The sequence below is a fragment of the Octopus bimaculoides genome, chromosome 27 (genome assembly GCF_046866305.1).
Source record: "Octopus bimaculoides isolate indiv1 chromosome 27, ASM4686630v1, whole genome shotgun sequence".
NCBI lineage: Eukaryota > Metazoa > Mollusca > Cephalopoda > Octopoda > Octopodidae > Octopus > Octopus bimaculoides.
In genome coordinates this window covers 12407-27151 of record NC_142954.1, presented here as the reverse complement: position 1 = coordinate 27151, position 14745 = coordinate 12407, and the positions used below count along the sequence as shown (strand labels likewise).

Here is a 14745-nt window from a genome sequence, read left to right as displayed (position 1 = left end):
ATATTGCAATCATATTAGTCCAACACCCAAACCACTAAGCCATGCACTTCCACCATGATATAGCTTCTGATGTTTTTCTGTCTGTTTCTTAGCGGTGTGTGTGTATGTGAAAACATACATTATCTCTATGTGTTTAAAATTTATGAATATTTCAGGAAGTCCTCGTGTGGTTGACGAAGTTACAGCAGCAACTTGGCGGTGAAGTTTCAGATGATCAGCTAAGGGAATTTATATGGAACACCTTGAAATCTGGGCAGGTAAGTTTGCAACAGATGAAGATTATAAGAACCAACATGTCTACAATTAACGGTCTCTTGTTTTTTACTCGCAAGACAGGAATGAGAGAACCTTTGAATTATATCGATCACACATGTGTTTTGCTGTTTGAGGACACTCGAAAATACATACAGCTAAGTCATACTCCATGACTGGTGTAGCAGCACCATAGTCAACTGCTGCAAGTAGAAAGGTGAGGCTTTAGATAGAAATAACTATAAGGGTTTCAAATTATTGGATCAGGTGATAAAAGTTACAGAGAGGGCCACAGCCCAACAAATTAGGGAGAGAGTTAGGCTAGATGAGATGCAGTTTGGTTTTGTCCTAGGCAGAAGCACCACTATATTTCTGGTAAGGCAACTACAGGAGAAATATATAGCCAAACATTAAACCTCCGTACTTGGCTTTTGTTGACTTGAAGAAAGCTTTTGACAGGGTCCTCCAATCCTTTATGTGGTGGTCAATGTGGAAACTGGGGATAGATGAGTGGTTGGTAAGAGCTGTACAAATGCTGTACAGAGATGCTGTCAGGAAGGTGAGGGTTGGCAACGAGTATAGTGAAGAATTCCGAGTAGAAGTAGGGATTCACCAAGGATCAGTCCTCAGCTCCTCTTATTTGTCACAGTCCTCCAGACAATAACAGAGGAATTCAAGACAGGCTGCCCCTGGGAGCTCCTCTATGGTGATGACTTTGCCCTAATAGCTGACTAACTGGCAGGACTAGAGATGAAGTTCAGGGTGTGGAAGCAAAGATTAGAATTGAAGGGCGTAAGGGTCAACCTTGCAAAAACCAAAGTCTTAGTAAGTAGGAAGGCTGTCAAACCACAATCCCTTTCAAGTACATGGCCCTGCTCAATCTGTAGAAAACGTGTGAGTAGAAACTCCATATGATGTGCCTGGTGATGGACCTCATTGACGTAGAGGGATCATTGTCAATCATGGCCTGGGTCTCAGCAACAAATTCAGGAGTTATTTTCTTATCAGAACAATCGGAGTGGTTGGTTTTAGGAAGGATATCCAGCTGTAGAAACTGCGAAATCAGATTGGAACCTTGTGCAGCTTACCATTTTTCTGTGAAACCGTCTAACTCATGCCAGCATGGAAAATGGACATTATATGATGATGATGATAATGTTGATGATACACACACACACACACACACACACGCATGCACGCACACATAAATAAATGACAACTGGTGTTTACTTGTTTACATCCTTGTAACTTAGCAATTTGGAGAGACCATTAGAATAAGTACCAGGATCAGTTTGTTTGACTAAAATCCTTCAAGACAGTACCCCAGCATGCCTGCAATCAAATGACTGAAACAAGTAAAAAAATGAATGCTGGAGGAAGAAGTGAAGCCAGTGTTTCAAGGGAAATGACTTTGACAATTTCTTCATGTCAGTAGTTACATATTGTGCGTGTGTTTGTGTCTGCGAGTGAGAGAAGGAGAGAGATACGTTACAAATTATATGTTGATGTAATTTATATTTAATATATGTGTGTGTGTGTATGCACATGTTTGTTTAATCTTAATTACAACCAAAATCTCCAATGTCATTATCCTTTCAGGGTCAATAAGTACCAGTTGAGCACTGAGGATGATGGAATTGACTTGCCCCTAAAATTGCTTGCTTTGTGCCAAAATTGGAAGCCATTATTATTATTATTATTATCAATTTGAATCTGGCCCTTATTCTTGGTCGAATTTATGTGAGCAGCAGGCTACTACCTTGTAACCTTTGGTTTCCACAAGCTTTGAAAAGTCTTTCAAGTGCTTAAAACCCTTCTGATAATCTTTCTTCTTCCTGTGACCCAAACTTTTTCCAGAAGCTCTACAGGACATTCCTTTCCAGTCTCATTGAACTAATGTCTGCATTTTTACTCACAGTTCCTAATGCACCAATTTTTACAGACACGACCTTTACAGTTTTCATATACTAATTGCTTGCAATTTTAAATGTTATGGGATTATACTTTTTGAAATTTCCCATCCTCTTTCTTTACAATCCTGGAATCAAACGAACATGGTGGATCAATTAGTAAGCAACTTTACTTTTAATTATTATTATTAGACTGGTGAGGCTGACTGGATCAACTCTATGCTTTTCTAAGCAAGAAGAAAGAAACTGAAAGAGAGCACATTCACATGCCAGGATGGTAGAGTAACCTGGGATTTTTGTGTGGGATTTACTCAAGATTACCCTAAGTGAACTGCCCCACTATTTGGGATTGTGATTGTTATTTATTTCTCTAATTTCTATTATATATCCTTTTTTATATTTCTTTCCCTGTGATCGATGTAAACCCAACCTTTTTTGTTTTGTTGTGTGTGCTGTCATCCATCCTTTGATATTGTCCTTCATTATTATTATTATTATTATTATTATTATTCCAGGTTGTGCCAGGCTATGGGCATGCTGTGTTACGGAAAACAGATCCCCGCTATACCTGCCAACGTGAGTTTGCCCTGAAGCATCTACCTGATGACCCTCTATTTAAACTGGTGTCGCAGCTCTACAAAGTCGTTCCAGACACACTTATGCAGCATGGAAAAGCCAAAAACCCCTGGCCCAATGTTGACGCACACAGTGGTGTATTACTTCAGGTATAGTTCACTTGGGGCATTTGTGTTGTTGTTGCTGTTTAGCTACCAGGTTGGCTCTGATAACACTGTAAGGGGACTGGGATGCATCTAGGTCATCACTCCTGGTTGCCCATCAGCTGACACTTTTTAACCACTTGGATATCAGAGACTTGTGCATTGAAACCACCTGGAGATTTCATCTCTTTGTAACTCTTCTCTGTTGACTCAGCTTTCTGACTTGTACTTAAGGAAGAAATAATTTTGGTTGTCATGGTACTTGAGATTTTGAACTGACTGTTGTTGTTTAGCCCCAGGACAGTTTTGAATGAGTACACCAATCATCAAAGGAACTCTAGTCATGGTCATATAGACTATTTTTATATTTAGGACAACTTTGTGTAATAAAGTTGTTCTTTTTATAGGATAAAGTGATTTCAGGACAGTTTTGCTACAATTTCTTGCCAATTGAATAACTTTGTAGGGGACTTTTCTTCCCCCATTGGACTCAATTATAGAAGCTAGTTGTGTGTGTGTGTGTGTCCGAAGCCGAAACAGACTCTGGAACGTGGTGCAGCCCCTGGCCTTGCCAGTTCCTGTCAAATCATCCCATGCCTGCATGGAAAATGGACGTTAAAAGCTGAGGATTTTACAAAACCATTCATGCATGCTTACATTACTAAAACAAAGTTAAAGTCTGGTCTTAGTGTGACCAATGGTGTGATATCCTCGAAAGCTGTAATCTTGTGGACAGCTCATCAGACTCTATACAAAGACAGATTTAACTTTTTCACCTCATGGAGGCAGAGAAACGCTAGGACAAGAGGGGGTGAGCGGTGGGGGTGGAATTGATGATGTGTTATCTGCCCTGGACCAGAGGGAAAATGGAAGCTAGGATCTTTCATTTAGGTCTTACATTAGCTTGAACAGCATATGGGGTGACCTAATTTTCCATTAGGTAGCGCTTGAAATGAACATGTTTTGAGAGAATTTCTCTGATCATTTAATGTGCCAGGCTTATTATAGTTTTAAGAAGTTTGGTTCACTCTTTCAAGTGGTGCTTCTGCAACCACTAGTCATCTTTCAGAGTCCCAGAAAAACGTTTTGTCATGTCTTTAGACAGCCATATGTGGTACCTGTAAGACTAAGCACCTGTAAGACTAAGCCTTCCATATGAAATCAGAATTCTTAAAAGCTATGTTAAGCTTGGCATGTTATATAATTTTCTCAAAATGTGTTCATTTTAATCGTTACCTACTAGAAAATTGGTTCTCTGCGTTTGCTGCTAAAGCTAATAAGAAGCCTTAACGAAATAGATTCAAGCTTCCATTTACCCTCTGGTCCAGGGGAGATAACCCGTCCTCGAAAGTTTTTTTTTCTCCTCTGTGAGGTGAAAGTTAAATTTGTCTTTGCAAGAAATATTTCCTCTGCCTATGGAAGCGAAGCTCTAGGTGTCTGAACTTGCCAATGATGGTTTGACCAGTTTTGCTTGAGAAATTTTTCTGTTGCTGATTGCACTTGAATCTAGGCAATCAAGATCAGCCAATTCCAAGCAAACTGCACAAAAATTAGCAAAGCAGTTCAACTCACACCTCGACCATATAACACTGTCGCGAATTACGAAATGTGTCTAAAATTCGTTAGTAGGTCTCTTCATCAAGTGACCATTTCTCAGCTCTAATCAAAAAGTTTCCTTCTGCCAAACATTGAAAATTAGACTTGCTACCAAACCTTTCCTGGGTGAAATCATCACAAGTGAAGAAAAGTAGATTCTCTATGATTGTAAACTATGAAAATTCTAAATAATAGAAAAGTTACAAGGGGTTATATGGGGTGCTTAAACCAGTATTTCGTCGGACTTCTTAAAGCTTTGAATTATGTTTCCTAAAATATGTAACACAGCAACTCCCTGTAAATGTTATCTCATGTTTCTCTCTCTTTCTTTTTCAGTACTACAATCTAAAGGAAATGAATTACTACACAGTACTGTTTGGTGTGTCTCGTGCCCTGGGTTGCATGGCATCACTTATCTGGTCCCGAGCACTTGGTCTTCCCTTGGAACGTCCAAAATCCTTTGATATCAAGCACTTGAAGAAGCTGGCTGGCGCTGCATAATAGTCTACTATGCCCTTCCCCATCCCTTCTCTTTCTCTTCTCTCTCTCTGTCTTTTCTCCCCCACTCACTTCAGTCACTTATTAAATATGGGACAGGCAAAAAACTGTTCTTCATTGAGATTATGGCATCAGCATGAACAGATATAGATGTGTGCATGCATGTATTTTGTGTATTTGTGTTGCACATTTATATATGTATGTATGTACATGTGTTTATATGTGTTCATACATACACTATATGCTTGCATATATATATATATATATATATATATATATATATATATGTGTATATATATATATATATATATATATATATATATATATATATATATATATATTTACACTTGTAGATGTGTGTGGCATTAGCCTTATCTGACTTTGATAAATATGGGTGTTTGTGTATACATACACACACACATTAGTATGCATGTGTGGCTATAATATATATATATATATATAACATACATACATACACATGTATACATACATATACATAAGTGTGTGTGTGTGTGTGTGTATATATATATATATACACATACACACATGTATACATATACACAAGTACGTTTGTGTGTGTGTGTGTGTAGGTTTCTGTATATGTGTGTGTAAAAGTGTCTGCTGGTGCCACTAACTAGAGAGTTAACCTAAGTTCCATTGATGTAGCCATTGTTCTGTCACCTTGTAGATGTGACAATGGAGCAGGTGGTGTACCTAGTGTCGCAATACTTGTGCCCAGTTAACCTGGTCAGACCTAACAACAACCATAATGATAAATACACATAAAATAGTATGAAAATAAAATTTGAAAAAAAGTGGAAGCGAACTCTGGGCTGATATTGATGACAATGTAATAATAATAATCCAGACAGTAAAATATTTGAACAAATTTACAACTGTGCCATGTCGGAATTTTTTTTTCTTTTTTATACTTTTTGTGTGCATTTAGCTTTTGTCTCTTATTGATTTGAAGGAGGATAGCTTATTGTTTTCTTTTTATTCCTCTGATCGATATCTTATGTTAGTAATTTCAACTGAAATTATGGAAGCTGCTTTTATTTTATTTTTTTTTTTTCTGTGAGATATAAAATTAGCATATGTGCCTGTAGATGGATCTTGTGGAGACCCAGGAAGACATAGGATGAAGTTTTGAAGGCCAGTCTCAAGATACTGAGTCTTACAAAAGATGTGACTAAAGACTGAGATATCTGGGGCATTGCTGTATTCAAGAAGACCCATCCACAATAGTAGAATCAATATCAGTGCTGGTGCCACGTTAGAAGCACCCAATACATTCTATGGAGTGGTTGGCATTAGGAAGGGCATCCAGCTGTAGAAATCATACTAAAATAGACAATGGAGCTTGGTGTGGCCTTGGTCAAGCCGTTCAACCCATCCCAGCATGGAAAACGAACGTTAAATGTTGATGATATAAGCACTCCTGTCACAACAGAGCTATTTATATTAATGTTCATACTCTGTATTCAGTGCATTGGAGTCTGCTGATGTCTTAGCTGGCCAAAACTTCGAAGTCACTATTAACTACATTCTTGTCCTCTTCAAAAATATAGAGTAACCCATGAGATTAATATAAAATCGTTTTTATTGTAACTGAACATAAAAACAAATATTGATATATATATTTACAAGGGGGTGCTGAAAAGTTCCTGGCTTTAAGGGTATCATGAAAGGCTTGGTTGTAGACCCAATCTTCCAAGTTCTTTTACAGGGCTTAGAAAAACTGAAGGACCACTGTAATAAGTGTGTGAATCTGATAGGGCAATATGTTGCATAAAATCATAGTTAACTGATCCTCTTGTATTTTCTTTTACTCAATGTCAGGAACTTTTCAACACTCCGTGTGTGTGTGTGTATGGGACAGTTGACAGAAATTGGTGAAAGAGATCTGAAGACTTAGTTTTTAATTCATGATTGCTGAGGAGTTACAGCAGTGATTTGTTCATCAAGAGTTTCAAGCAAACCACAAAATAAATTGCAAATCTCTTGTAACAGTTGAGCATTTAAATGAGCCACATCTGGGCCTCTTGCAACTTTCCTTAATCTGTCATTCTAAAAAAATATAAAAAAAGAAAAAGCAGTCACATCATTGAAACTGTGGGATAATGCCTGATAAATGCAAAACAATGTGAATAGATAAGTATATTTCACAGAGGTGTCTGAATGTTAAAGGGTTAAACTACAAAGATTTCAGTTTTTCCAGAAAAGGTTTTCAAGGAAGAGGAAATCAAATTGTGTTATGTGAACATAGAAAAAAATTTTAATTCTGTTCACTTGCTTGAAATTAATAGCCATTGTGCCACTGTAGCTTCTTTGTAATACATATATCTCCAAATATGAATTAGTGGTGCTAGTATTGTAAACATTATCAAACTCACATTCAACGTACACACATTACTTGTTTGCCAATGGGCTGCGTTGCATTTTGAATCAATGGAAATGACTTTGAAGTGTTTTTACATCCAGCACTGTGAAAGAATCATCTTCATTACATCAAATTGGCAGCCGACTGGTGAATAAGCAAAGCACATACATTAAAAATGTCTGTTAAATTATAGATATATATATATACATATCACCATCATCATATATATGTGTGTGGTACGTTGCTGGACTTAAGAAGACTCATCCTCTGCTGCAGAAGTGTGTTGTAACTTAGTGGTTCGGCCAAAGAGACCAATAGAATAAGTACTAAGCTTACAAAGAACAAGTCCTGGGGTTGATTTGCTTGACTAAAGGCGGTGCTCCAGCATGGCCACAGTCAAATGACTGAAACAAGTAAAAGAGTAATTATTCATTGTATTCCATCCAATTTCCTTTGCTTTCCAATGATTAGCAGATGAGAGAATATCCTCTGATACAGACACAACTCGGGTTATGCTTTCAGGTTTTTTGGAATAAAGCTTTCAGAAATAACCCAATAAGTTTACCATTAATTCTGTGAAATATTCCCAATAATTAATGCGATGGAGGCAGTGAGATAGCAGCATCGTTAGTACGCCAGGCAAAATACTGAGCAGCATTTTGTTCATCTTTACATTCTGTGTTCAACTTTGCCTTTCATCCTTTTGAGGTTGATGAAATAAGTACCAGTTGCGTACTGAAGTCAATGTGATTGACCATCCCCCGTCCCCACAAAATCCAGGCCTTGTGCTTACACTAGAAATTATTATTATTATTAAGGTGTTAAGCTGGCAGAATTGTTAGCACGCTAGACGAAATGCTTTGTGGTGTTTTGCCTGTCGCTATGTTCTGAGTTCAAATTCTACCGACGCTGACATAGCCTTTCATGCCTTTGGAGTTGATAAATTAAGTACCAGTTGCAAACTGGGGTCGATGTACTCGACTACTCCCCCCCCCCCAAATTGTAGGCCTTGTGCCTGTAACAGAAATGATTATTTTTACTATGATTATATTTGTGTTCTCTCTCTCTTTATTCTGTTCAGGTCCTGGGTTGGATGTATCTTCCAATGAGCTGCCTCATAGAAAACCTCGAAGCCATACTACCATCAAACCTCTTACATTAGCTCTCCGGGATCTAATCTCTGCTCGACCACACTGAGACCTCACCTCACATCACCAAACATCAAACATCATCGTGGTCCCTTCAAACCACCACTTCCTATCCCAAGACTACTATCACCCGCTCTCAGTCTCCCTCCCTCTATCAACCTCCCCCCACACCCACCACCACAACTTTGTCACATACATAAACACACACAACTACTAAACTGTGATGACACCGCCCCTCCCCTCCCCTCTACCGCCACTTGTACCAACATACAACACCAAATATCCATCAAGCTGAGCTATACAGTCACCTAAACTGTAAAGAATAGCAGCCAAATCTCCCTCAAATAACACCGAACTGGTTTGTGTATGTATAAGCCAATGAGGGGCACCTCCATGTGATACTTAAATCTGCTAGAAATAGCAGCCAAATTTCCCTCAAATCACACCCTACTCTCTTATCTATGTATATATGTATGTATGAGCCAGAGGGAGACCTCTACATGGTAGCTAGAGCCACTAGAAATTGCAGCCAAATCTCCCTCAAATCACACCCTACTCTCTTATCTATGTATGTATGTATGAGCCAATGAGGGAGATCTCTACATGGTAGCTAGACCCGCTAGAAATAGCAGCCAAATCTCCCTCAAATCACACCTTACTGTCTTATCTATGAATATATGTATGTATGAGCTAATGAGGGAGACCTCTACATGGTAGCTAGACCTGCTAGAAATAGCAGCCAAATCTCTCTCACATCACACTCTACTGACTTATCTCTGTATGTATGAGCCAATGAGGGACACCTCTACATGATAGTTACATTTGTTAGAAACAGTAGTCTAATCTCCTTCATATCACACCCTACTGTCTAAACAACAGGAAGAACACTTAGGCCAATGCCATCCTTGATATATGAACAAAAAGCTGGATGACCATGGCTAGAATTCCTCTGACCATGGTTCTGCTCATTCAGGACTGACCTAGGGCTAAACTATACCAATTTGTCTTTCTCTTTATTTAACTCTCTCCCACTTTCTCCTCAACAACATAATTTAAAACCTACTCCAAGCGTACCTCTTCCCCTCACACACAACCATCTTACAATATGATTCCCTCTCGTTCATATGTGGGCTCCATCATTCAAACTGGCCTTTTTGGAAACCCCTCCCACCCGTCCTTCAACCTTTCCATCCATCCAACTTATCAGCTCCTTTAACAACCCTTTCTACACCCCTGTAATAGGGACTCTTGGCTATTTTGCCGTTTGAACTCTTCATCCGACCTTTGCTACTTAAATATAAACGTTTTAACTCAACCTGTTGTCAGGTTATGCTTTTTTTAATCCCTTTGAAGGTACGATTAAGTGGGGCTGAACTGAAAACAGGGGAAATCTTATCATGTAGTACTATAGTTTACTATTTTAAGCAATACTGCTATATTGTATAAAGTTAAAGTTAAGGGTTATTCAGAGGATTATTAAGAAGAATAATTATAACAAAAGGATAACATGTTTTATAAATACTTTTGAGTATATACCAAACGTTTTGCACAATAGAGGGAGGAAAAGAAAATTATCCAGAAATAGTTTAAGATTTATACATGTTACAAAACTTAAATACTAACTAATCAGATGGTATCAGTGAATATTGATCAATGGTATCTACTGGTATTTAATAAAGGAGTATTGAGGTAAAGGAACATGCTAACTCTAATCCTAACCCTAAAACTAACCCGAACCATAACCCTAAAACCCTAAAGCTAAAACCAGTACAAACGCACGAACGATGTCATAAATAACAGTAACAAACGAAATATATACCGCTGATAGTTGTTGTTGACAACGGATAGTTTTTGTTGACAAACAACGGCACTAATTTTATTCAAGGGGAAAAAATCCCGTAACACCGTTGTTTACATTCCCCGGCGTAATTGTTTTCACCTCAATAGACGTCAGTGATTGGTTGAAATTACCGAAATACGACAATTTTTTTACATGAAATAACTTAGAATACAAAATTTTTTATCTGTTCTATAACACAAAATATACAAGTATTCGAAGTTTGAAAGTGTTTCGATACCAAAAACACTACATAAAAAAATGTTGCCCGTCAAATCACAAAGTCCTTATGTAAAAGTTAAGTATGAATTTATAGAGGTACAAAAATTAGATTTATTTTATAAATGAATAAATAAATGCTATTAGAAAATAATAAAGAAATAAAATAATCAGGCAGGGCAGAACACCATCGAAAAAGGAATAAAATAGCTTAATCACTAACACTATGGTAAAGTATATGTAACTTATTAACCACGATAGAGAAGCACACATACACACGGACACACACACACACACACATCCATTGTCTCCTCCCACCACAACTTCAAAAGAAATTCACCGATAAACGTCGCCATTTTGTCTTCTTCCGTCTGTCATTCATTTTGGCAGACGACAAAATCCTGCCGAATACAAAAATCCCGCTAAAAACACAGTTTTTCACTTTCTCTCTGGTTATTCATGCGTGGAAAATAACAGCTTTCGCATTTTAATCTTCAACAGGTACGTCTCAAATTTATATAAGCGTAGAACAATTATTTATTCCCTATTTTCTTCCAATTTCTTCCAGGTTCATTTTCTGTCAAAGCAATTCTTAACGTATTAACACAGAATTCTCGCATTAATACATATTGGGTGTTTTGAGGGAGATTTGGCTGCTATTTCTACCAGGTCTATTTATCATGTATATGTCTGAATTTTTATTTTTCATTCACAGATTTGTATTTCAAACAGTTAACATAATCTTTTCTAGAAATCAACTTATCGTCAACACACACACACGTCCATTGTTGTCTCTCTTCTTTCAATTTCTGCAACTAAAATTTTTACTGTTATAACTGCTTACAAAAAGAGGGATTAAGGTAGAATTAAATGTTTGGGTGCACATTGGGATTAGACACTGAGGGAAAATGGCTGTAACTTTTTTAGTTTTTAGTTTTGGCGATTTTCGCTTTGGATAATGGGTTCTAAATATCACGGTCATGCGATTCCCTCTAAAAAAAAACATACACCTACATATGCACTCTTTTACACTCACACATTCACACAAAGGCACATGCATATATCCATCTGCCAGCACCCACAATCTCAGACATGCACTATAATATAGACACATTCATAAACATTTTGTTATGCATAGACATACAAATACACACATACGCTCACACAAAAAAAAAACAGCTATACATGCATATATCAAAAGGCATGTATACACACACACACACATCCAGGTACACTTCCATACAAACATACACACATGTCCACACGAAAATACACACACATACATACTCAGGGTGTATATATCGTACTCTCTGTTGCAGAAACGTCAATCATTTTATAGAGCACAACAGCTGATGATGGCACCATAGTTACGGAGTAATCTTATGGGATTATCATGTACATGGAGTTAGTACTCTAATTATCTTGTAAATGTAGTACATTGTCCAGTCATGTGCATATAGTATGTATGCTGATTATCTCATGTGTGTAACCTGTACTTTAATTATTTTGTATGTGTAGTCTGTACTCTGTCTTATGCGTGTAGCCTATACTCTGATTATATTATATATGTACTCAGATTATTTTATAAAATTAATTAAATAATCTGTACTCAGATTAGTTTATACATACAGCCTGTACTCTAATTATTTTGTGCAGGCATGGCTATGTGGTAAGAAGCTTGCTTCGCAGCCATGTGCTTCTTGGTTCTGTCCCACTGTGTGGCACCTTGGGCAAGTGTCTTCTACTATAGCCTAAGTTGCGAGAGGGCTATTCGTACGACCTGGACATTTAGAACACAATGTCAAAAATGAATTTTAAACATACACACACACAGAGAAAATTTGCCTTTTATAGTATAGATTCAGTGATGTTTATAGCAGAGAGAGAGAGTAGAAGGATTTCTTGGGGGTTTTAACTGCTGTTTCTAGGACGATTTCTACCAGTGAGTTTTTTTAGTATAAATTCAATGATGTTTATAGCAGAGAGAGAGAGTAGAAGGTTTTCTTCGAGGTTTTCACTGCTGTTCTAAGAGGATTTCTAGGAGTGAGTTTTTTTTAGTATAAATTCAGTGATGTTTATAGCGGAGAGAGAGAGAGAGAAAGAGTAGAAGGTTTCCTTCGGGGTTTTCACTGCTGTTTCTAGGACGATTTCTAGGAGTGAGTTTTTTTTAGTATAAATTCAGTGATGTTTATAGCAGAGAGAGAGAGAGAGAGAGAGAGAGAGAGAGTAGAAGGTTTCCTTCGGGGTTTTCACTGCTGTTCTAGGAGGATTTCTAGGAGTGAGTTTTTTTTAGTATAAATTCAGTGATGTTTATAGCAGAGAGAGAGAGAGAGAGAGAGAGAGAGAGAGAGTAGAAGGTTTCCTTCGGGGTTTTCACTGCTGTTCTAGGAGGATTTCTAGGAGTGAGTTTTTTTTAGTATAAATTCAGTGATGTTTATTGCAGAGAGAGAGAGTACAATGATTTCTTGGGGGTTTTAACTGCTGTTTCTAGGATGATTTCTTGGAGTGAGTTGTTTTTAGTCTAAATTCAGTGATGTTTATAGCGGAGAGAGTAGAAGGATTTCTTGGTGGTTTTAACTGCTATTTCTAGGACGATTTGTAGGAGTGACTTTTTTTTAGTATAAATTGTTTCGCCATTGTTTCGTACTTTCGTGTTCAGTTTGTTGTTTCAGCCGCAGATACGTACTTATAGCTACAGCGGCACACATACTGCCGCAGTTTCGTATAAACGGCTTGGAATAAGTACTCGTTGCTTTGGGCACGTTTTTGCGTCACTAGGCACGCTGTTGCGTCGACGGGTACACATTTACGTTGTGGAGCTTAATTTTGTCGCCACTGTTTCGTACTTACGTGTTCAGGTTTGTTGTTTCAGCCGCAGTTTCGTATAAACGGGCATCGGCTGGTATATACGGCTTGGAATACGTAGTCGCGACTTTGGGCACGTTTTTGCGCAACTAGGCATGCTGTTGCATCGGTGGGTACAGATTTACGTTGTGGAGCTTAATTTTGTCGCCACTGTTTCGTACTTACGTGTTCAGGTTTGTTATTCTTTGGAAGCCTAGTACTTATTCTATCAGTCTCTTTTGCCGAACCGCTAAGTTACGGGGACCTAAGCACACCACCAGCGGTTGTCAAGCGATGTTGGGGGGACAAACACAGACACACATATACATATATATATATATATACATATATACGACAGGCTTCTTTCAGTTTCCGTCTACCAAATCCACTCACAAGGCTTTGGTCGGCCCGAGGCTATAGCAGAAGACACTTACCCAAGGTGCCACGCAGTGGGACTGAACCTGGAACCATGTGGTTGGTAAGCAAACTACTTACCACAGAGCCACTCCTGCGCGTATCACTGTGGATATATTTCGGCTTTGTGCTTGATAAATGTCTGAAAGTTCTCCCACTTCATATCATAATGTACAAAAGAACGAACGAACGTTATGTACGAAGGAAGGAAGGAACGAACGAGGAAACGAACGTACCTCAGTACGTACGTACATATGAAAGAACGAACAAACGAACGCATGTACGTACGTACGTACGAACGAACGAATAAACGAACGCATGTACGTACGTACGAACGAAAGCATCTACATACGTCCACACGTACGAACGGGCGAATGAACGTATGTACGAACGAACAATAGTACGTACGTACGTACGTACAAACGAACGAAATGAAGGAACGAGCGAATGTACGAACGAATGAATGAATTTACGTACGTATGTACGATCGAACGAAGGAACGAACGAATGCAAGAATGTACGTAGGAACGTACGTTCTTACGAACGAACGAACGTACGTACGAACGAACAAACGAACGAACCTCTGTAATTATTTGTATCTAAAGCATCACCTTTACCTTTGTAGCAGTTGACTATGGTGCTGCTACACCAGTCATTGGGTATGACTCCTTTGTGTATCACCTGGTTAACAATACAGGTGACTAGGCTACATGAATATTTTCTTAAGGATTGACCATTGCTTTCTTGTTCTTTTTAGGAAGTGTCTTGTCCATCATGCCTCAGAGATGTTCAGTAGGGTTCATATCTGGTAACTGACTTAGCCATGGAAGCTTTTTAAGGCCATTCTCTTCCAACCAATCTTGGGTCTTTTTAGCTGTGCAAGAAAGCTCTATCTTCCATAAATAGTGTTCTTTAATCATTTCAC

The 14745-nt window shown here is 38.2% G+C and overlaps 1 protein-coding gene across 1 annotated transcript in view; it reads left to right on the top strand.

The window, feature by feature from the left end:
* LOC106875646 (citrate synthase, mitochondrial) overlaps positions 1-5871 on the top strand; it is a 54145-nt gene extending 48274 nt beyond the window's left edge. The window contains exons 8-10 of the mRNA XM_014923884.3: positions 156-257; positions 2678-2887; positions 4814-5871. Coding sequence (XP_014779370.2) covers positions 156-257; positions 2678-2887; positions 4814-4978 — 477 coding nt within the window. The 3' untranslated portion in view covers positions 4979-5871. The remainder of the gene's footprint in view (positions 1-155; positions 258-2677; positions 2888-4813) is intronic.
* The last annotated feature ends 8874 nt before the right edge of the window (positions 5872-14745 follow it).